We start from the raw sequence: 21,579 nt of genomic DNA on the forward strand, positions 1-21,579 counted from the left end.
CAGGCGTGGGATTTCTCTCGTGGAAATATGCACATTATTTTTTTCCTTTCTATTGGTAGTTGGCACAGTGCACTTGTGGCAAGTAAGCAAGCTAGAAGACTGGCAATCTTGCTGGGTATCCAGTTACGGAAGCAACACATTAACAAGAGAATTCTGAGTAAAACCAAAGTTACTTTCCCTAGTAACTAGTTACTCTGAAAGTAACGAGTAACTTGAAGTAACTGAGTTACTTTTGATAGAAGTAACTAGTAATGTAACTAAGTTACTAATTTAAAGTAACTTACCCAACACTGGTCACGATGTCTGGTATTCTTGGTGTAGCACACTAGTAAGTATATTCTTGAACTTCTAGAAGTGTGTATGATTGCACAGGAGCAATCTAGTAATCAGTGTTGGGAAGGTGACTTTTAAAATGTATTCCACTACAGATTACATTATTACATTACAGTATTCCATTACGTTACTCAATGAGAGTAACGTATTCTGAATACTTTGGATTACTCAATATATTATCATGCTTTTTACAACAACATGAATGTACTATTGCTGTGTGAGTTATTACTGTTACTGGCATACAAATACCAGCTAGATTTTTAAATCTTAATATAAAATGAGTAACAGTAGAATTACCAAAAATAGAGAGGGGACAGACTAACGTATAAAACAGGAAAAGACCGCTGTGTAATCCATTTATTTCAACAAAGTAACTGTATTCGGAATACCACCTTTTTAAAAGGTAACTGTAACAGAATACAGTTACTCATATTTTGTATTTTAAATACGGTCCATGTATTCCCTTACTCCCCAACACTGCTAGTAGCCTCTAAGAATGAGAATGCTGAAGTCTCAATCATGCCCACTTCTGGGTTTTTCAGTCTGTGGTTGCTGGTGCCGGAAGTGGGAGGGTCTGAGAATTCTGAGTCTCACCTTCAGGTTTCCTGTGAACACATCGCCTCACCAGCAGAACCAGTAACACCAGTAGAACCACAACACAGACTGATCCAACACATGACAACACAGAGAGAACAGGAGGAGAGAGTGATGGAGGAAGAATGATGGAGGTGGAACCAGGAGGAGAGGTGGATGTGGGTGGAGGTGTGGTGGTGTGTTTGTCTAAAATAAAGCAAACACAGTCATTAAGTTGTCGTCACATTGTGAATGTTGAAACCTGCAGAAACACAGACAGGTGAGTGTGTCACCTGTGACAGTGATCCAGCTGGATGGAGACTCTCCATGACCGCTGATGTCACACTTGTAGAGGCCTTCATCAGACCTGGAAACATGCTGGATGGTCATGTGACCTGTAGGCTGCTTCCTGATGAGGGAGCCATCTTTATAGAAAGCAGCTGTGAGGTTGGAGGGAGTGGTCTTTGTTTTACAGAGCAGAGTGACGTCATCTCCCTCCATCACAGGGAGGACAGGACTCTGCAGGATCACTGATCCACCTCAACACAGAGACAAACTACAGCATTTCATCCATTTACACACAGCTTCATCAACACTAATTCCACACACTCAGCTTACCAGTGACTGTCAGGTTAACCATGTTACTGATGGGACCCTCTCTGGACTCACACCAGTAAACTCCACTGTCAGATTTGAGAATGTAGCTGATACTACAAGAAGAATTAGCTGAATTTGTCGGTTTTCCCCATTCTGCTCCACACTGGGTCCTCTGCAGGTTGATTGCATTTCTCCTCAGAGTCCATCCAGCAGAGCTGTCGTCCTCCTCACAGCTCAGAGACACAAAGTCTCCTTCAAAGAACTGAGAGCTGCTGGGACTCACAGTCAGACGAGCTGTGAGGGTTAAAATTATAAACTGATGATCTGTTAGATTTTTGTCAAACCCGTTTTAAAACGGTATTTTGCACGAAGATTTATCTCATCAAACTGTGACAGAAGAAGGTTACTGACCTTGGTTTGTTGTGCAGCTCAGCAGTGAGATCAGAACTAAAGAGAAATGACACTCAGGTTGATTTGAGGTGAACACGAAGAACAACTCCACACAAACAGCTGGCAAATAGACAAAGTTGTCTCTCTAATTTATCTGCTGATTCTCAATTTGATGCAATATGCTTCAATAAAAAAATGGAATAACAGTTTATATATTCTCCTTATCATTGAGCCATTAGGGAAAGAAGGGACTAGCTGGCGACTTGAAGTCTGAAGCATTTGAGTTGCCAGTAATATTACAAAAACATTAATCAGAAGTTAACCTAACCTAAGTCTGTGGGAGGAAACCTACACATACACGGCACATCTGTGACATTTCTGCTGTTAGATATAAATTATAAATGATTCTATTTTATATTTTTTTAAACACTTCTCACCACATCCACACTTTTCTGCAAAGCCTGTTACGATATGTTATGATGTTAAAGTAGCCACAAACTTTAGACTCTTCTTCACACAAGTTTTATGATGTTTTATGTTGAAGTGGAGCTTCTAGAGTTATTTTAATGATTTACATCTATTTGCACTGACTACACTGTGATTATATAGAAATATTCCACTGCATTCAAATAACACAGTAAAGTTATGTGTCCACTGTGTAGCTGTGTTGATGTAATGAGTGAATGATTTGAGCTTTTCACTGCCTGCTGTGTTTCCTCCACTCCTGACTAGCTCGACTTCAAACAAACACAGAGATTCTACTTACAGAGCAGACACAGCACAGATGTTTCCTTCATCGTCCTTCTCACTCATTTGAGCTTTTTTTCATTTCTGTCACTGACACCAAAAAAGGCCCGCCCTCTTCCTCTGAGCACCAGCTTTCTATTGGTGGGTAACTAAATTCTTATAAAAATTTAAGATATAAACTATAAACATGTATATTTTAATGCAATGACATTGCTCAGACATTTGGCAATTCACACTGCTGGATAGAAAAATCAGAAACAAATCAGATCTCCTCTGGTCTCAGTGCTCTGTAGTTTGGTTAATGAACAAATCCATGTCCATGTAGTGGACGTCCCCCTCAGTAAGAGAGGCAGATATGAGCTGAAACACAGGAATCAAACCAGGGACGCTGCTGTTATGGAGCTGAACTGGAACCATTCAGACACTGAGGCCCTCTGAACACATTTTAATTACAGCTGTGCAGAGACACACTGATGACTGACTGGAACACTATGATTCACATTTTACATTAACACCATCCTCACACATGGTTTATATATGGCCACTAGAGGGAGATGTTGGACTTTAAACACTAACATGGATACAAGCAGATCAACGTGTCAGGTGTCATCAAAATGAGGTTTCAACACAACTGAGTTTGATGCTCTTTGATGTTTGCACAAGTACGTGACCAGCCTTAATATACAAGGTGAAAATGTCTTCTGAAACACCTGTTGGGGTTTTCTTTGTCAAACTCTTCTAAAATCATATTAAAAACAAATATCAACCTTTTGGGATTTACTTATCTGGATGATTGAGCATGCACCAAGACCGCCATGTTTATGTTATGTTGTGTACTGGTAAAGGTAGCCTGACACCATTTAGATCCAGTTGAACTTTGAAGTCATATTGTGAGCTGCTAACCTCCATTTTTAACTTTAAGGCAACTTTTGGGGTATAAATATAGAAGAGTCTAAAAGAGGTGTGGCCACAGCTGAAAAGCCCATACCATGGAGAAAGGAGGACTCTGTAAACTACTTGTTTTTTGTATCATTTCTGATGACTATGTTAAAAAGGAGTTTTTTTATGTTTTTGTTTTGGCTTTCTATCATGATTTTTTAAAATTTAATTATTATTTATTCATTTTGACTCAATACAGACTGCGCACCATAGCGGAACAGGTAGCTGTTCTGTCATGGTGCGCAGTCTGTATTGAGTCAACTAACCTCCAGGTTAGCCTGCACTGTATAGGTAGTTGATCAAAAAAAGGCAGTTTTATCAATGTAACAGGGAGGAAGTATACAGAATAATGTATTTGACCAATTGTCCAACGATTCTGATATATTGTCCACTACCTCTAAGAGGCAGGTCTGTAATTATGAGAAGCAGAAACAGTTTACACATGGTTATATTTATTTTGGATCCATTCAAGGTGACAAAATCTGCATCAACAGTTTCAGGAAGTCAAAGCTTCTGATTAAAAAACAAAAACAAAGTACAGCCACAGGAAATGTTGGAATAAAAAGAAACACACATTAAGTACTAACACATGTGGATCTTTGTCAGGAAAATATTTAAAGGAAAGTAACAGACTGAAGTGTCTCCTTCATGGAAGGTAAAGTTCAATAAAGCTGAATCGTTCCAGGTCAAAGGGAGGAAATGTTGGACTCTGCAGCTACATAGAAATGTTTTTTTCTTTGGTTTCATTTTAATATAATTACATTTAAAACGAGTCAAACACCAGCAACAAGGATCAAAGGATCCTGATAAATATCAGACAAGTACTGTTTATATTCCAAACAACTTTCTCCTCTTTTCTGATGAAAAATGTAAATTAAATGCAAAATCTTGACATGTCTGACAGGTACCTGCTAAATGTTTAATATTACTGATTTCTGTCTTTCCACATTTTCAGTGACACGACTGAAAGCAAAGCACAAGAATCACTGTTAAGCTGACATTTCAAACAGGCTGAAGTTCAACTGGACGCTGGTATGAATCCTGACTCTGTTGTTGTTGTTTATGTTTTCTGTAGATCAAAAAACCAACAACAGCAGCAACAAGAAACACAGCAGAAACACTCAGACCAGTGATCAGACCAACAGATCCTGCCTCCTTCCCTCCATCCTCTTTCCTTCCATCCTCTGTGTCTCCTCCTGTCTGACCTGCAGGTGAGAAACAGGTGTGAGGTGTCAGCTGTCAGGTAGGTGATGAGTGAAGAACAGAACAGAATCCATTTCCTCTTCAAACTGCTGTCAGACATTATCTACTGCACTCTGATCACATCACTCAGACCAGCTGCTTTCTACAAAGTCTCATCAACAACATCTTTAGAAACAAACATCAACAACCAGGAAGCAGCTTCACCTCTGATCACACACACACTCAACTCTACTCACTCACCTGGAGGATCAACACTCAGGTAGATGATGCTGATGGGATCAACATTTAAAACAGATCTCTTCCTGCGTTTAGTTCCTCTCTGGAAGACACGACACTCATATGTTCCAGCGTCATTAATCGTCACATCCTTCAGAATCAAAGACACGTCTCCATCCTTCATCTGTCTGTCCTGCAGATCCACCCGGTTCTTAAAAGATGGATGCTGATTTTCTGGATAGAAACGCTCATCCCGGAAGAGAAGAACATATTTCTCTCCCAGGTCAGCTCTGCTCCACTCTAGAACAATAATGTTGTTGTTGTTTGGAGCTTGACATGTCAAAGTGATGTCCTGTCCAGACTCAGCTGTGATGTTTTTGTTCTCTGAAAGAGGAAACAGCACAGAGCAGAGAGGTTAAAGGTCAAAATACAACGACTCACTACTTAGAGTGAAGGTCACTTGTGTCGAACCTAATTTTTCACCGGCACTGCTTTAAAAGTATTTTATAATAGAAAGGTGTCTCACTTTGTTACCTACCTACAATAAATAAGGAGCTAATTTTGAAGTGTAATAAGTGTTTGGTGTACTGGAGTTCTCAGAAATGCTTTAAGCATTAGATCTTTCCAGAAAGACTCCACATTTCCTGCAGCTTCACAAAACAGAAACATGTGCTGATAATAAGTGAACAGTGAAAAAAGAGAAATGTCCAGTGAGCAGCAGTTCTCTGGTTGAAAGTGCATAGTTTGATGCCAGAGGTGAGAGGAGACGTGTAAAAGAACCTGTAAAGGAGAATATTTTAATAAAAGGTTAGAACAGAATAAAGATAACACAAGAGGTATATGGAATGTATTAAACAGTATAATCAAAAATTAATCAAAGAAAAATGATTATCCGGGATACTTTATGGAAGGGACAAGAAGCATTAACAAAATGAATGACGTAGTAAATGGTTTCAATGAATTCTTCATAAATATAGGGCCAAAACTGGCAGAGGAAATAAAGGTTGATGGTAGAGCTGGGCAATATAAGATTTTTTCATATCACGATATGTTTTTTTCATTTCAGGCGATAACGATATATATCACGATATAAGTAAAATGTGAAATAATCAGCAGCTTGTTTTGATTTAAATATTTATTTCCCATAATAAGTTCAACAGGGTAGATGTACTTAAGGAACACGAGACTTTTTCAGATAAATAAAGGCAAATATTGCAAACTACACAAAAGGCAGCCGCTAAAGTGTTTAAGTTTCAAAATAGAACAAAGAAAACAGACTACTAAATTGCCAATTCCACTCAGAAACAAAATTTTAATTCTAAAAATAAATCTTAGTTTGTTTTACAGAAGAACAGACAAAATTGACTAACTTTTGTCAATATCAAATAAATTGAGAACTAAAAGGAAATTCTCAATCTCTCCTTGTTGTATAGCTTAGCTTTTCAAACAGTTTTAACAGTTACTTAAGTCTGACAAAAGCCGAATGACGAATTGGCGCTTTCAGTCTGAGATTGAGCATGCACTGGTTTATTGTATTTCCAGACTTGCTTTCGGCACAATTTACAGTGCGCGCTACTCTGTTTTTTGTCAGACTTGAAATAGCCGAAACACCTTCACACTACGGAACTTCTATGGCTCTTCCGTTCGACAATCTCTCCGGTGTTCTGACAAAACGTCCTACTTTGGCAAAACGTCCTACCGTAAGTAGTTTATGCACATTTCTGCTGTCACAGAGTAATTCCAGCACAAATGTAAGTAGGTATGACGGTTTGCCACTTAACTTTGCCCGTCAGAGTATGCTTGTAGCTCACATTCATAAAGGTAGCATGGTTTGACACGTATTTATACCCGTCAGAGTATGTTTCTAGCCCTTATTAACAAAGGTAAGATGATTTGCCACTGAATTCTAGCTGTAAAATTATGCTTCTAGCTGCGGCTGTGATTGGTTCGGCTCTGCGCTAGTTAATTTGGATTGGCTGTTCTTCTTTTTTTTTTTTAAGAGGACAAGAGAGATGAGGCCTATCGCAATAGTTTAACTTTTCTATCGAGAAAAAGTTATTTCGCAATACATATCGTTATCATTCTATCGCCCAGCTCTAGTTGATGGAATAGAAAGGGACACTGGTGAAGATATTGAAAGGAATAGAAGCTCAATATTTTTAAGAGCAGTGGAAGAGAAAGAGATTTATGATATTGTTAGAGGACTTAAAAACAAAACCAGTACAGATTGGAATGATATTGATATGGTAACAGTAAAGAGAGTTATTGATGGTATAGTAAAACCATTAAAATATATATTCAACTTGTCTTTTCAAAAAGGTGTTTTTCCACAAAAAATGAAAGTTGCTAAAGTTATTCCAATTTACAAAACAGGTGAAAAGTATCATTTTACAAATTATAGACCAGTGTCAATACTCTCCCAGTTCTCTAAGATGCTGGAAAAAAACTTTTCATAAAAAGATTTGACAGTTTTGTGGAAAAACATGAATTACTGACAGATAGTCAATATGGGTTCAGAAACAACAGATCAACAATTTTGGCATTGATAGACTTAATGGAAGAGATAACAGAATGTATGGATAATAAGAGGTATGCGCTCAGAGTTTTCTTAGATCTAAAGAAGGCGTTTGATACTGTTAATCATGAAATTCTATTAAAAAAAAAAACTGGAAAGGTACGGGTTTAGGGGAGTGGTTTTGGACTGGTTAAAAAGCTATTTAGGCAATAGGCAACAATAAGTACAAATAAATTAATATAAATCTAATTTGATGCATATTGCTTGTGGAGTACCTCAAGGTTCAGTATTGGGTCCAAAAATGTTTATTATGTACATAAATGATATCTGCAGAGTCTCGCAGAATTTAAAGTTTGTAATATTTGCAGATGACACAAATATACTGTGTTCAGGTGTGGAATTGCCACAGGTTTTGGAGATGATCACACAGGAATTAACGATATTAAAGAAGTGGTTTGATATAAATAAATTATCATTAAATCTAGATAAAACCAAATTTATGTTGTTTAGAAACCAAAAGAAAAATATCAAAGTAGAAATATGTGTTGACAATGTATATTCAGAAAGAGTAAATGAAATAAAATTTCTTGGTGTGATCATCGACCACAAGGTCTGTTGGAAACCACATATTACTTATGTTCAAGGGAAACTGGCACGGGGCATTGCCGTCCTGGGGAAAGCAAAGCAAATATTGGATCAGAAAGCACTGCATATATTATACTGTGCTTTACAACTGCCGTATATGAGCTACTGTGTAGAGGTCTGGGGAAACACATACAAAAGTAATACACAAACAATAAATATAATACAGAAAAGGGCCATCAGATTAATAAATAATGTGGGGTACAGGGATCATACAAATGGACTATTTTTTAAAATGCAAGCTATTAAATTCCAAGACTTGGTGGAGTTTAAAACAGCGCAAATAATATATAAAGCAAGAAATAAAATGCTTCCAAAAGAAATCTGCAAATTGTTTATAGAAAGAGAAGATGGGTATAACTTAAGAAGGAAATGGAATTTAAAAATACAAAGGTGTTAGAACAACTTTAAAAAGTATGTCTGCTTTAAAATCCCAACTGCACATCAATGGACGAGGATGACCTTTGGGTTGGGTCAATACTGATTGGCTGATTAAGGGTAAGCACAAGTATTGGAGCTACTGGGAGTTCACCAGGAACAGAAGATCAAAAAAAATCGTCGTTGTTAAAAGAAACACTGCATGAAAAGCAAGTGGCTGCAGTGGACACTCAATGTTTTCACTTCAGCTCTTTGTGTGTTATAATTTGACTCTTCTCTGTGGTTGGCTGAAGATCAACAAACAGCACAAGGAAGATTTGCCCACAGACCGGTTGTACCACATACACTGCCTCCATCAACATCAAACACTGTGCAGGTAGATGAGCTGTCAGGCAGACGGACTTCATATTACTGCACTGAAGCATAAAAGCGGTATTAGAGTGGCAGCTTCAGATGCCACTGCTTTGCTGCAGCAGCTGCCTCTAATCAGAGGTGATGCCACCACCTGCTGAGCAGAGCTGTCGTGATTAAACACTGAAGGATATTAATCACATGCACATTTGTGCAACCACACACAAGAACTTGAGTTGTGGTTCATTCAATGCTGCTGCTCGCCTGCTAACTGGTACCAAACGGAGAGAGCATATAACCCCAGTTTTAGCTTCTTTACACTGGCTTCCTGTCTCCTACAGGATCCAATTTAAACTTCTACTTTTTGTTTTTAAGTCACTTAATGCCCGAGCCCCTCCTTACCTGTCTGAGCTCCTCTCTGCCTATGCTCCAGGAAAAACCACAAGGTCTAGCTCAAAACTAATGTTGTCCATCCCATGGACTAACCTCAAATCCCGTGGTGATAGATCCTTCTCTGTGGCAGGTCCCAGACTTTGGAATAGTCTCCCCTTAAATATTAGATCTGCACAAACACTTGAGCAATTTAAATCTTTACTAAAGACACATTTCTATGCCCTGGCTTTTAACACACTATGACCCAAGCATTTTGGTCTTATTTGAATTAGTTTAGTTATTGTTTTAATTCTTTTAGTGTCCTATTATTGTTTTTTACTGTTATTATTGTATTACATTGTTGCTTTTTAATACCATTTTTATATTGTTAAGCACTTTGTGCAGCATCGGCTGTTTGAAATGTGCTATATAAATAAATTTGACCTTCACCTTGACCTTGTAAAGCTCTGGAGAGATACAGACGACACTGAAAAACGAGGCATGTTCAGTACAAAGAATCTAGATATCCTCATGCTCTGGTAACTTCAGGGTTAATTTGGGGTTTTCTGTACTACAGATGTGTAGTTAAACAGCTATGAAATCACCCCTTACTGACTGAGCAATCGTCCGCATTATCATCAATATTCCTATAATCAATATAAAGTCTTAGACACAACTGTTGCTATTTTTGAGCGGATGGTGTCCTTTAGGGTCAATAGACGTCCAACATCTTATTCTGACTGCTTGAATAACTTTGAACAGATAAGCATCCAGGTAGCAGACCAGCCTCAACTATAATCCATCATATTCATGTGTCTTTCTGAGAAAACTGTGGAATTAAAACTCACACAATAAGTGTTTGTGAGCTTTTCTTCCTTCCTTTAAATAGGATACATTTTATTAACAGCTCTTCTCCAGTCTCACTGACCAAAACGTGCACACATTTATACAGCACGTTTTACACTGAACTACAGTACAGAGCCTTTTCTCTACATCTGCTAATTATCTACAGCAGATTTTATGTATAACCTCTACATATTTTTAATAACCTTGTATAGTTTATCTTTCCTTTGCACAATCAGCTGCTGTTACACTAATCACTGTGACTGTTTTGATGTTGCCAACACATCTGTTTCATGTGAACATGTAAGTGCATCCTGGAGTAGTTTAGGGCGACTGTTTCGTGATCCCACAAGGAAAATGCTACTTGTCTATCTGATCAACAGTATTTGGGTACATGAATCTAGATAACTTAAAGACACCCTCTATCAGTGTTGCCAACTTATAACTAATAAACACACACGCACACACACAGTAACTCCCCCAGAGTGCCAATTTCGGGTCACTGTTGCCAGTAGCAGGGTTGGAATTGTGACATTAAGAAAACAATAATTGCTAAAAGAAATGTAATTTGTAGTTAAATAATTCTAACTGCATTTTGGACGTTTTTTTACTCACTTTATGTCTCTTCCACGATGTTATTTCTGTCTCCAACAATGTAGGTTACAATTACATTAGCATGACCAATTATTCAAATTAGGTGATGATGTCATTTAGCGACTTCTAGGACAACCAATAGCGAATTTCATTACTGAGGAGTTGGCAACACTGCCCTCTATATGTTGAACTCTGCAGTACAAGACCAAGTTCTCAGAGTGCAGCGTATTTAACAATTCACAAACAGTAGCAGTGCAGATCAGTAGCTTCTTCCATCCGAAATGGGAAGTCAGCAATTTCTGCTTCTTAGTCAGAATTACTTTCAAATAGAAGTACAAAATGAGGCAGTGCACACAAACAGTATCAAACCCAAAACGTGTAATCTGTACTTTCACTTTTGTGCTAATGTGTTAGCATTGTGCTGTACGGCTAGCTACAGATAGAAAACCAGCAGAATAACAAATCAGTGAGAAATCAAATCAGTGAGATCTCCAGCATGTAACAGGTCGTTGGTGTCCATCCACATCCATGGACTCCACTTAGCTAGAAGCAACATAAATAGTGTTTTCTTTTCTGACTCGTACTGGAAGGTAGTTAGCTCAGGAGTGACATCACAGTACAACCTCCATCAGACCCCTGAGGTTAAATAAGCGTAACAAGATTTTAAATTTCAAGCTTTTACTAATGTTTACAGGCACTGCTGCCATCTTGGATGGTGAATTCAGGATTATTGGGGATTTTCACAGGTGGTATTTGAAAGCTGAATTTCGTACTGTAACGCGCTACCGGGTTACATAAAAATAATTCATAATCCATCTTAGTTTTCAGCGAAAGTGATTTTGGGTTCTCATAGTTAAATCTCACCTGCAGAGACAAACACGAAGAGATCGACAAACAGCAAAGTGGAGAAAAACAAAAAAGATGTTCGGCGAGACATTTCCGTAGCCTAGCTAACACTTCCACCCAAACATTAGCGGACGTCACATCCGTGGGTTGGAGACAGGGTATACGATCATTTCTTTTTTTTTTTTTTGATAGTTTTCAATTATATCTATATTTTATAATATATTATAATCAGAGAGGCTGCAACAGCTCGAGACGAGAAAGAAATTAAAAGAAACGAAGGCAAAAACAAAAAACTGAGTTCTCTACTTCCTGTCTTCACTTTTTCTACTGGAATAAAAGAGCTGATGCAGAGTTTTTATCTAAGTGGTGACGCCTGCCGTTCAGGAGAAAACTGCAGCAAAATTGCTATTTGATGCAGTCATGTCAGGTTGATTTGGGTTCCAGAGATTCGTATTATTGGGTTTTTATTTACTGATCTGATGATGGGGAACTGGGGATTAACTTCTGAAAGTCACAGAGAAACTTTGATATCTCAGTGAACTGCAGATAAAATCCAAACACTCCGATATGAAAGCTGAGCTAAGAGTAGGCTAGCTCTCACTGAGAGTTTGGTTATCTGATAGCTTGGTCCATTTTTTAAAATTTGAATATATTGAAAAAGTAATGAAAAGTAACATAGCACTAGTTTATTAAACAGCGATGCCTAAGCAGTCCTTAGTTTCGAGAAGAATAATCTTTAATCTGTCCTGTTCTCTTTCTTACATCTTTTCTCACTGAGTTTCGCTCCATGGGAAACAGTCCATCCCTGAAACAGTGTTTTCTGATATTTGTTGAGATGTTTGAAACATTTACTTTGAAATTACCTGCCACTTCCATCCATCCATTCTCTTCAGCCTATCCTTATCAGGGTCGCAGGCGGAGCCAATCCCAGTTGTCATAGGATCAGACCCATCACTGAAAAAAACAAAACTAAAGTTACTCTACAATAGAGCTAGATAGATGCTGAATTACTGCAACTTAAATTTGATTGACTTTTGCATCACGAACACGTGACAGGAATGACAGAAATGCTGACAGGTCTATAAATGTTTTGGCAGCTTCAGCTGGGAGGAAAGCAACAAATTGCAGCCCAAAGATGATCTGGCTTAGCTAGAAATTCACATGATAGCCTCATGTGACCAGTGTTGGGTAAGTTACTTTAAATTAGTAACTTAGTTACATTACTAGTTACTTCTATCAAAAGTAACTCAGTTACTTCAAGTTACTCGTTACTTTCAGAGTAACTAGTTACTAGGGAAAGTAACTTTGGTTTTACTCAGAATTCTCTTGTTAATGTGTTGCTTCCGTAACTGGATACCCAGCCAGATTGCCAGTCTTCTGGCTTGCTTACTTGCCACAAGTGCACTGTGCCACCTACCAATAGAAAGGAAAAAAATAATGTGCATACTTCCACGAGAGAAATTCCCACGCCTGGACCGTCGTTGACCGCCGCATGATACTAACCTGCTTTTTACATCCAACACAAAAACTGCAGTCGTGGTGCTTTCGATTGGACTCAGAACTCGGAAATTCTGCCTTCTGAATAGGAAGATGTAGGTAACACCAGACTGCAGATGAGCTGCATACAGGGCTGGACTGGGACAAAAAAAAAAAAAAAAAATCGTCCCGGGGAATTTGACTAGAGACCGGCCCACCATTATAGGAAAAATCATAAAGCCTTTGAATGAAAACAAACGCTGTTGTGACAGTGATGTACACTGTTCTGATGGTATATATGTATCAATCTATCAATCGTTTGTTGTAAGACTCAGATAATTATTATTATTATTATTAATTTTTTTTTTTTTTTTTAAAAAAAAAAAAGCGAGATATTTTAAATTAGAATAAGAAAGTATTTCCTTGTGCCCCCCTCTCCCTGTTAATGCCCTACCTGCCCCCCTGGCAACACTTTGCTAGACCCACCCCTGCACAGTTACCAGCTGTCAGCTAAGTAAAAAAAAGGATCCTGGTGTTATTTGTCTCTCAGAAACAGTTCATAACTTCCCTTCAACTCATTCATGTCACCTAAAAGGTAAACCTGTTTCTCCATCACCTGTTCAGCTCTGATGATTCAGTAAGGACATCTCCTGGTTTCATCTTCATGTTTCCCTCTCACCAGATAACCAAACCGACATCATGACCAGCAGCTTTTACAGCTGTGGCTCCAGCAAACATCAGCTGATAGAATTTATTTAATATTACTTTCTACTAACAACAGCTGATCAAGCTTAAACGTGCTGCTGTTGTTTAGCGCGACACCCGCTGGTTTCCTCTTTCTGGCGCAAAGTGGGAGATAAACAAACAAGAGAGAAAAGCCGATCAGCTGATCATTGATCAGTTTCATGATTGAAGTAGAAACAGGAGAGGGAGGGGAGAGAATGAGAGAAGAAGAGGCAGCTGTGCAGCGTAAACACAGAATAACTCCAGCTTTGTGTCTTTTTCATTGTAGCTGAAGTCCGGGACAAAATGTTCCTTTTCACCTCAATACGAAACCCGTAATATTTTCTCTGAATACGAGACGATTCTGTTTTTTACGGGACGGTTGGCAACTCTAATAATTAACCTTATGAACAAAATAAAGTTCGACATCAGTAACATAGCACCCACCCAGCTGTATAGAAACTCCGTCATGCTAGCTAGCACGCAGTACGAAAAAGTCAGCATAACGAAAATAAACTCCACCTAAACTTGATTTATATGTGACTCAGATACACTGCAGGCCATAACTTCTTACCTGAAGTTCAGTTCACCTGATACTCGGACCGGCGGCTGCTTCGGGTCTCTCCTCTTGCCTCCCTTTTCCTTCATCCACCTGCTGGCTTCCACCACTTGCTAATGTTATTGAATCTGTGGAAGCTCCGCGATAGCCACCACACGAAGTAACGAATAACGAGCCTATTTGAATCCCAGTAACGAGTAACGCGTTCCTGGTTTTGGCATAATAACTAGTTACCGTGCTCGTTACCACAATAATAACGTAGTTACTGTAACGCGTTACTTAATAACGCGTTAGTCCCAACACTGCATGTGACAAATCAACATCAGTCACATGGGTGTATCAAACAGGGGCTGCAGAAAGAAAATAGACACATATGAGAAAAGTGACCCACTGAACCCAAATCAGCTTCAAATTTTGAAAACTATCCTGGGAAAACGTTCTTGCCTATGACCAAAACCTGGAGAGTGGAGTAAGCTCTGCAGTGTGGTGGCAGATTTATTTTCTTGTGTATTAATCACATATTTAATCATATCACATTAGTTATAGTAATTTCACTTTCTCACTTAGTTGTATGCATGTTCACTACAGAGGGGCCTTGTGCTCTGCACACAGTGAGACCATTGTAAGGGAGACATTAAATAGATAGTGAGACTTTTGCATATCGAGGGATGCGGCTGTTTAGGTAGGGGCCCTGTTATAAAGTTGAAGGTCTACAGGCATCCTGCTTGTAGGGAGGTGACGGGAGGTCATAACTTTCCTTGGATTTGGGGGGGGGAGTCAAGGATGAGTTGGACTGAAGGTATAGAGATAAATGATGTGCTGTGGAATGTTCTTTGTTTGACAGTGTTTGGGAAGGTATAAAATTGTTCATGGGCGGTGTCTTTCCTCAGAAAACTGTTTGGTGTTTGACCTGAACGTTTTCTCCACATTGCAATGTGTTTATTAAACCCACTTCAAATCAAGCTCACTGGGTGTGTTGCAGGTTATTGTTAAAATTTTCATAACAGCAGCAAATGAGCATTCCTTTAAATGGTGAGCAGTAGCTTTCCATGTAGTCTGTTTTACACCTCGACTAAACAACAAATACAAAATTAAAACATTTAAAAACAAATCTCAGACATAATGTTGAGTCTTTTGTATGATTTGGTGCATCTCAGATTTAAAAAAAAAAAAAAAAAAAAGGAATAATCCAAAAAGTAGTTATATTAACACTAAAACACACAAGAAAACAAAGTAAATTATTCCCCCCAAACAAATCGTATAAATTCCAAAAGCCCAAATAAAGACCTAAAAGACACAAAAGACAAACAAAACAGAAAGTCACCATAAAAACAGCAACAATAAAGTTAAACTGGAAGCCAAACATGGAGTAGAAAACCTGAAACTCAGTCCTATGAAAACTACAAAGGAACAAACACTCAATATTGTCAGAAATACACCCCACTATTAGAACAATAAACCAATTAAAATTGAGCCAAATAAAAATAAAAAACAGAAACCAAACAGAAAAGACTGAAAGATAAATCTCCAAGGCAACTCAAAATCCCAGGAGCTAAATGAGGGATCATGTCAGAATCTCCAACACAAATAGTGCCCTCACTACATTTCCTGTTTGTGATTGAGTTGATTTTCTTCTTTATATTGTGTCAGATAAAGTCTGACAGCTTTGAATTAAAACATATTGAATTAATCTCATATGATGCGTTTTCACAGATGAAACCAGCCAACAGTAAATCAGATGCTTCACACTAACTCCACATGACATTCATCTGTAACCAGGAAAGTGAAGCTTTAATCCCAGTTCAGATGGATTAACATGAACAATCTGTTAATCCAGTGAAGCTCACAGACTTCATCAACCTGTCAGATTATCTAAAAGACTGAAAGACGTCATTTTAAACACTTACTGTTGTTCTGAAGGATCTCTGAAACCCTCAAACACTCTTCTGATCATCAGGATGGAAAAACTATCCACTGAGAGCAAATAAAAAAAAGGAAACAAACTTTGACGATAGTGATTTGGTCTCTGGCTGCACTAAACAGCCCCAGTGAACAATCTAACCCGTATTTCCTTGTCAGCTGTTTAATATGACACCTTAAACCTGTTTGACTTCATAGCATTCCCGGACTGACTCAGCTGACTGAATCTGAGCCGTGTATTTGACAAACAAATACCACAAACACACCTAAAGTAGCAGAGAGGTGAAAGCAACAGGAAGTTAATTCTCTGGAACAGGTGGATGTGTAGACTTTGTAGACTGTGTTACGACCCGGCTCAAAAACCGCAACATAAAAAAGGAGACGAATACCAGAGTATGGGTGAGAAGAGGTTTTATCTTAAAATGGAAAACCAGGTTGGCTAAAATGGCTGATGCCACCAAGGCAAAGACAAGTGAGCTCTCTGGGAAGCTTGCCTCAGGTATGCTTTTATCCACACCTGACTAGGTGTGGCCAATTAGCACCAGCTGAACACACTGAGCAGATTAGAGGCTCCAGAGGGACGTAACACCTCCCTTAAAAGGGTTCCTCTAGGACCCCTAAATTTATTAAAAGCCCCTCTGAAGCCTTCAGGTCCTTGACCCACAAACCTGGAATAAAAGTTAAAGCTAACAGAAGCACAGTGTTCACATTATAGTAGGCATCTGTAAGCATGGATGGGCATGAGGATTTGAAGTTGCCACACTGAACACACAAAAAGTAACATGTGACCAACACAAAGGAGCACAACAGTCAAACCCAAAATGATTACCTGATCTGCTACAACACAAAACCAAAAGTAGCAACAAATAATCACAACTAAGTGATCTGTTGTCTCCACCACACAAACAGTCACATACAAGTGGCCCTATACCACAACAAGTTACTCTAATCCAAAAAGTTCAGTAAATCAAGCACACTAGTGACCAACCACAAAATGGAGAGCTATGGCCACACAATGATCACATCAAGGGTGGCTCAGCACCCCACAGTGTTATTGCCATCACCTGGCCAACAACACTCACAAGTGATCCAACAAAATAGCCATATTCCCCACAACACTAAAGGTCACAGCACAAAACACTCACCTCACAAGGATCTCATTAGCATCCATCAACACTGACATATGCACACACATGGTGTACACACAATGCCAACTTAAAAACAGCCTACCTGCCTCAGCTACATACCATAATCATGAATGGTCTCAAACCTCCTACCAAGTTTGGTGCCACTGATTTACTATGTGCAACTCCCAGCCTAAAACACTAAAAACAACAAAACCCTAACTTTACCTACCCTAGTCTTCAGTGGTGTACCAGGCTCGAGGTAACTTTAAACGCAAACTCGAGAGCAGGCAGCAGACCAGAGATATAGTCTCCTACCAAACTCTGAAGCGTACCCCCCCCCCAGGATAGCCACCAAACACAAACTAAAACAATAAAGCAAAACAACAAACAAGTGCTTCAATGGAAGGGCAGCACAGCCACCCAGCTGAAACACACTTACTAAAGGGACGTTACTCAATCACAGTGAACACCGTCACTCACCCACTTAAAAGCAATACAAAAAACTGATATTCAATCTCCACTAAAATGTCCAAATATCCCGGACGAGCCGCCACTTATGTTACGACCCGGCTCAAAAACCGCAACATAAAAAAGGAGACGAATACCAGAGTGTAGGTGAACAGAGGTTTTATCTTAAAATGGAAAACCAGGTTGGCTAAAATGGCTGATGCCACCAAGGCAAAGACAAGTGAGCTCTCTGGGAAGCTTGCCTCAGGTATGCTTTTATCCACACCTGACTAGGTGTGGCCAATTAGCACCAGCTGAACACACTGAGCAGATTAGAGGCTCCAGAGGGACGTAACAACTGTCTGTGTGTAGTGTCGAGATAAATGATGAATGAAGGGTCTCATGACAAAATGATAATAATAAAAGTCAAAGTTGCCTTTGTATTAAACCAATGTAGACACTAATAAACATAAATAAAGGAAGAACAGTTAATATTAAACACACACATTAGAGAAAACGTCAAAGGAATTATTCTAAAATATACTGTTGTACCTCCAGAGTATACTGATTAACATAAAGGTTGCTGGTTTGATTCCAGCTGGAGACACAAATCACTGTTGGACTGTCAGGAGGGGCGCCGGGTGTAAAACTCTGCAAATCAGAATAAGGGACACTAACTGCTGTGGGGTCATCATGTGACCAGGAGCAGTCAAATGTAACTACTTTCTCTTTTACTCAACAGTGTTGAATGTAACTGTGTTGTTACTTTCATCTGTACAAAGTTTGTGTAAATAAGTTCTCACAGACAGAAAATCTGTGACAGCACCTCCCACCTGACCACTTCAGAATCAGCTGATGATATTTGTACAATCATTTATTAAAGGTTTTAAAATACTACATATATATTGGGAATTACATACCCTTGCACTAAACAGCAGTGTTGGTTAAAATATGTCTATCATTTTGTGCCCTCATAATTATAGTTCAGGATATACATACATGACATTTTCAGGGCTAAGAATCTTTGTTAAACTCTGTTTCCAAGTATTCTGAATGTTGACATTTCCTCTATAAAGATCTGAAGGAATCTGTAAAAACTGTTTTGTGGTTGTGGTGAAGTGAGTGACATAAAGAGTGTCACATTTCATAAAAGCCACAGTTTTGCATTTCCAGTCAGACTGGTTCAGCTGGCAGTGTTTGTTTGTTGTTGGTACAGCTGGACTCTGGGTGTGTCAGTGCATATCATCATATGAGCTTCAGTAAAAGTAAATTCATCAAGGACTAAATGATTAATTGGATATTAACCAGATACTGATAATGAAAATTTTTGCTTCTTTTCTAGTTTATTATTCCTCCACTGAAACACGTCAGCATGATTAGTTAAACGACAGCAGGACAAATGTGATGAAACTCAGCAGGAGAGAAGAGACGAGGAGCAAAGTGTGACCAAGAAGCAACGTCACAAGGTCACTTTGTTCCTCTGTGCATGCAGTGAATCAACACTAGAAAATAAGCCATTTACAGTTAATACAGTCAGCAAACACTTGAAATTATAGCAAAACCTGAGGATGCTGAGGGAGCTGCAGCGCCACCTGATGTGGTTTTCCTCATGTCGAAACCACAACCAACAAACTGACATGACTCAGTTGCACAAATAAATAATATTTTTTCACTACAATTACATTTCTGATTTCTGATCTGATTTTCTTCCTTCACTTCTGAATATGAGCTGCTCTTATTAAACTCTTATTATTAAAACAGTTAAATCTGTGTTTGCTAACAGCAGAGCAGAGCTGCTAAAATAACACTTCACATTTTCTTGTTGTTAGACCAACTTTTTATAAATAAATGTCATTTGTTATGTAGATCAAGCTGTTCTGTGAGTGCTGTCCAGTGCTATATTTGTGTGTATGAAATATTTTCTTACAACATCCTGTTTCACAGACAAATATGGTATTTTTTATTATCTTAAACTTGAACACATTCATAACAGTTTTGCTTAAAGAGGAAATGTCTGTGAAACAGAATGATGTAAGAAAATATAATAAAATATTGAATCTACACAAAAAAGCATTGATTTCTTAATTTTGGCTTTGAGAGTTCAACTTTCTCAGTACCCAATAAAAAACATTAAAATGTGATTACAGTCTATCATCTTATTCTGTTCATATTACATAATCCATCCATATTACAATTCGTAAAGTTTTTCTTATTGTCTTGTAGTGAAACATTAATATACATATTGTAATTTATATTGTAAATTTAGCAATTAACAACAACTATACATTGCAATTATTCTACATTGTGAAAAACATATGGTATGCTCCTGATAAAATGATGTTTAAACTACTCTAACTCACTGAATACACCAAAGATATGACCACAATACAAATGTAGACTAAATAAATTATGACTCTTACAATTTACAAGGTTTCCTTTGACTCAACACTAAAACCATTCAAATCAGTGAAATTGGGCATAAGAAGTCATCCAATTTCGTTTAATTTTAGTTGTATTTTTATATAATACTAACACTCATTCACTTGAACAAACAAACAAACAAAATTATTAATAAGCACACTTAAGAACAACATGGGTTGAGCCAAAGTGCTGTACATAGTAGAGATAAAATAGTAAACATACATAGAATTACTATAAAAGGCTAGTCAGATTAAAAGCTAGAGAGTACAAATGTGTTTTCAACCGGGTTTTAAAAATGTCGAGTGTTGGTGAAGACCTAATGTGAAGGGGCAGACTGTTCTAGAGTTTGGGTGTAGTTTGGGTGTAGCGATCGCAAAAGCTCGGTCACCACTGTTTTTCCGTCTAGTTCTGGGCGTTGTCAGAAGCAACTTATTTGCAGACCTAAGGGCTACTTGTTTTTTGTTTTTTTGTAAAAAGATCCGAGTGATAAGATGGAGCTAATACATTCAGAGATTTAAAGACAAAAAGCAAAATCTTTAAGTCGATTCTGCGATGTACTCCCGAATTCAACAAGTGGCACAAAAACAAACCAATGGAGGCCCCAGTAGAGTGCAATCAGATGAAGAGTTTATTAAGAACACACGTGCGGGAAGAAGTACACAGCATCACATCTGCGGACTTCTTCTGCCAAAAATACACAGAGAATGGTTTATATATCATCAGGGTTTGACGCCCCCTCTTGCGTTCTATAACATATTTTTGTATTTCTAAGAACATCATTTGCATCTTGTACAGACAATGAGACAATTTTTAGAGCTAAGTTCAGACACAGAAGTTCCTCTTTCTAACATCTTTTCCCAAATAAGGCGATGATTTCAGGCCCTGGAGATACCCGTGGACTTGTCCTCCTGTTGACCCATCTTCTGTCACCTGTTACTAAGTACACTCAAATGCCACAGGTTGCAACAAGAAGCTGAATACATTCAGGCCTTCATTCAAGCCTGTTTCTAGATTATATGCACTATATGTGTTATAAGCGTGTACGCGGCCTTCTATGTTCTAAGTCTTTTACACAATAGATTGTGAAGTCATAGCGCTTCACAAAGCTTGAAACCTTCAATAAACTGAGACTGAACATCAACTCTGAATGAGCACAATCATGCAGTGTGTATGAAATACTTCTGGCTGTACCTGTAATAAAAGTTAATGTAAAGTCAGCAGGTTTTAATAAACATCTTAATGCAGTATCAATACTATAGATTATATCATTAATGATGCAGAATATATTGTAGCCATAAAATAATTTCTTTAATTCCACAACTGGTAACCAGTGTAAACGTGCCAGGATTGGGGAGATATTATCAAAT

The 21,579-nt window shown here is 38.3% G+C and overlaps 2 protein-coding genes across 4 annotated transcripts; both read right to left on the bottom strand.

The window, feature by feature from the left end:
- Positions 1 to 871: 871 nt before the first annotated feature.
- On the bottom strand, positions 872 to 2,723 carry LOC146389887 (Fc receptor-like protein 1). Its single transcript, XM_084919971.1, has 5 exons — positions 2,660 to 2,723; positions 1,915 to 1,950; positions 1,525 to 1,797; positions 1,200 to 1,445; positions 872 to 1,113 (listed from the first exon to the last, which is right to left on the bottom strand). The coding sequence occupies exons 1-5, from the start codon at positions 2,688 to 2,690 to the stop codon at positions 872 to 874; spliced, it is 828 nt and encodes a 275-aa protein (XP_084776097.1). The 5' UTR covers positions 2,691 to 2,723.
- Positions 2,724 to 4,017: 1,294 nt separating this feature from the next.
- Positions 4,018 to 16,333, bottom strand: LOC146389888 (coxsackievirus and adenovirus receptor homolog). 3 transcript variants are annotated; one of them, XM_084913793.1, is made up of 4 exons: positions 16,205 to 16,333; positions 12,403 to 12,493; positions 5,023 to 5,382; positions 4,018 to 4,784 (listed from the first exon to the last, which is right to left on the bottom strand). In XM_084913793.1, exons 2-4 carry the CDS (start codon positions 12,413 to 12,415, stop codon positions 4,582 to 4,584), a joined length of 576 nt encoding a protein of 191 aa, XP_084769919.1. In that variant the 5' UTR covers positions 12,416 to 12,493; positions 16,205 to 16,333; the 3' UTR covers positions 4,018 to 4,581. The 3 variants fall into 3 exon arrangements, with proteins under 3 accessions (XP_084769919.1, XP_084769920.1, XP_084769918.1); XM_084913794.1 differs by lacking the exon at positions 16,205 to 16,333 and having other exon boundaries at positions 12,403 to 12,835; XM_084913792.1 differs by lacking the exons at positions 12,403 to 12,493; positions 16,205 to 16,333 and adding an exon at positions 11,558 to 11,672.
- Between the last annotated feature and the right edge of the window lie 5,246 nt (positions 16,334 to 21,579).

This window comes from Perissodus microlepis, chromosome 3 (genome assembly GCF_051167445.1).
Source record: "Perissodus microlepis isolate ML-2025 ecotype Zambia chromosome 3, ASM5116744v1, whole genome shotgun sequence".
Lineage (NCBI taxonomy): Eukaryota > Metazoa > Chordata > Actinopteri > Cichliformes > Cichlidae > Perissodus > Perissodus microlepis.

Bases quoted from the DNA above. Each gene is read 5' to 3' on its own strand.
- LOC146389888 (XM_084913792.1), bottom strand. From the start codon at position 11,630: ATGTCTCGCCGAACATCTTTTTTGTTTTTCTCCACTTTGCTGTTTGTC. The intron at 5,383-11,557 runs GTGAGATTTAAC...TTCCTCTTTCAG, and splicing joins CTTCGTGTTTGTCTCTGCAG to AGAACAAAAACATCACAGCT. The intron at 4,785-5,022 runs GTGAGTGAGTAG...TCTCACCTGCAG, and splicing joins CCTGAGTGTTGATCCTCCAG to GTCAGACAGGAGGAGACACA.
- LOC146389887 (XM_084919971.1), bottom strand. From the start codon at position 2,690: ATGAAGGAAACATCTGTGCTGTGTCTGCTCT. The intron at 1,951-2,659 runs GTAAGTAGAATC...ATTTCTCTTTAG, and splicing joins ATCTGTGCTGTGTCTGCTCT to TTCTGATCTCACTGCTGAGC. The intron at 1,114-1,199 runs GTGACACACTCA...GCTTTATTTTAG, and splicing joins CAGCTGGATCACTGTCACAG to ACAAACACACCACCACACCT.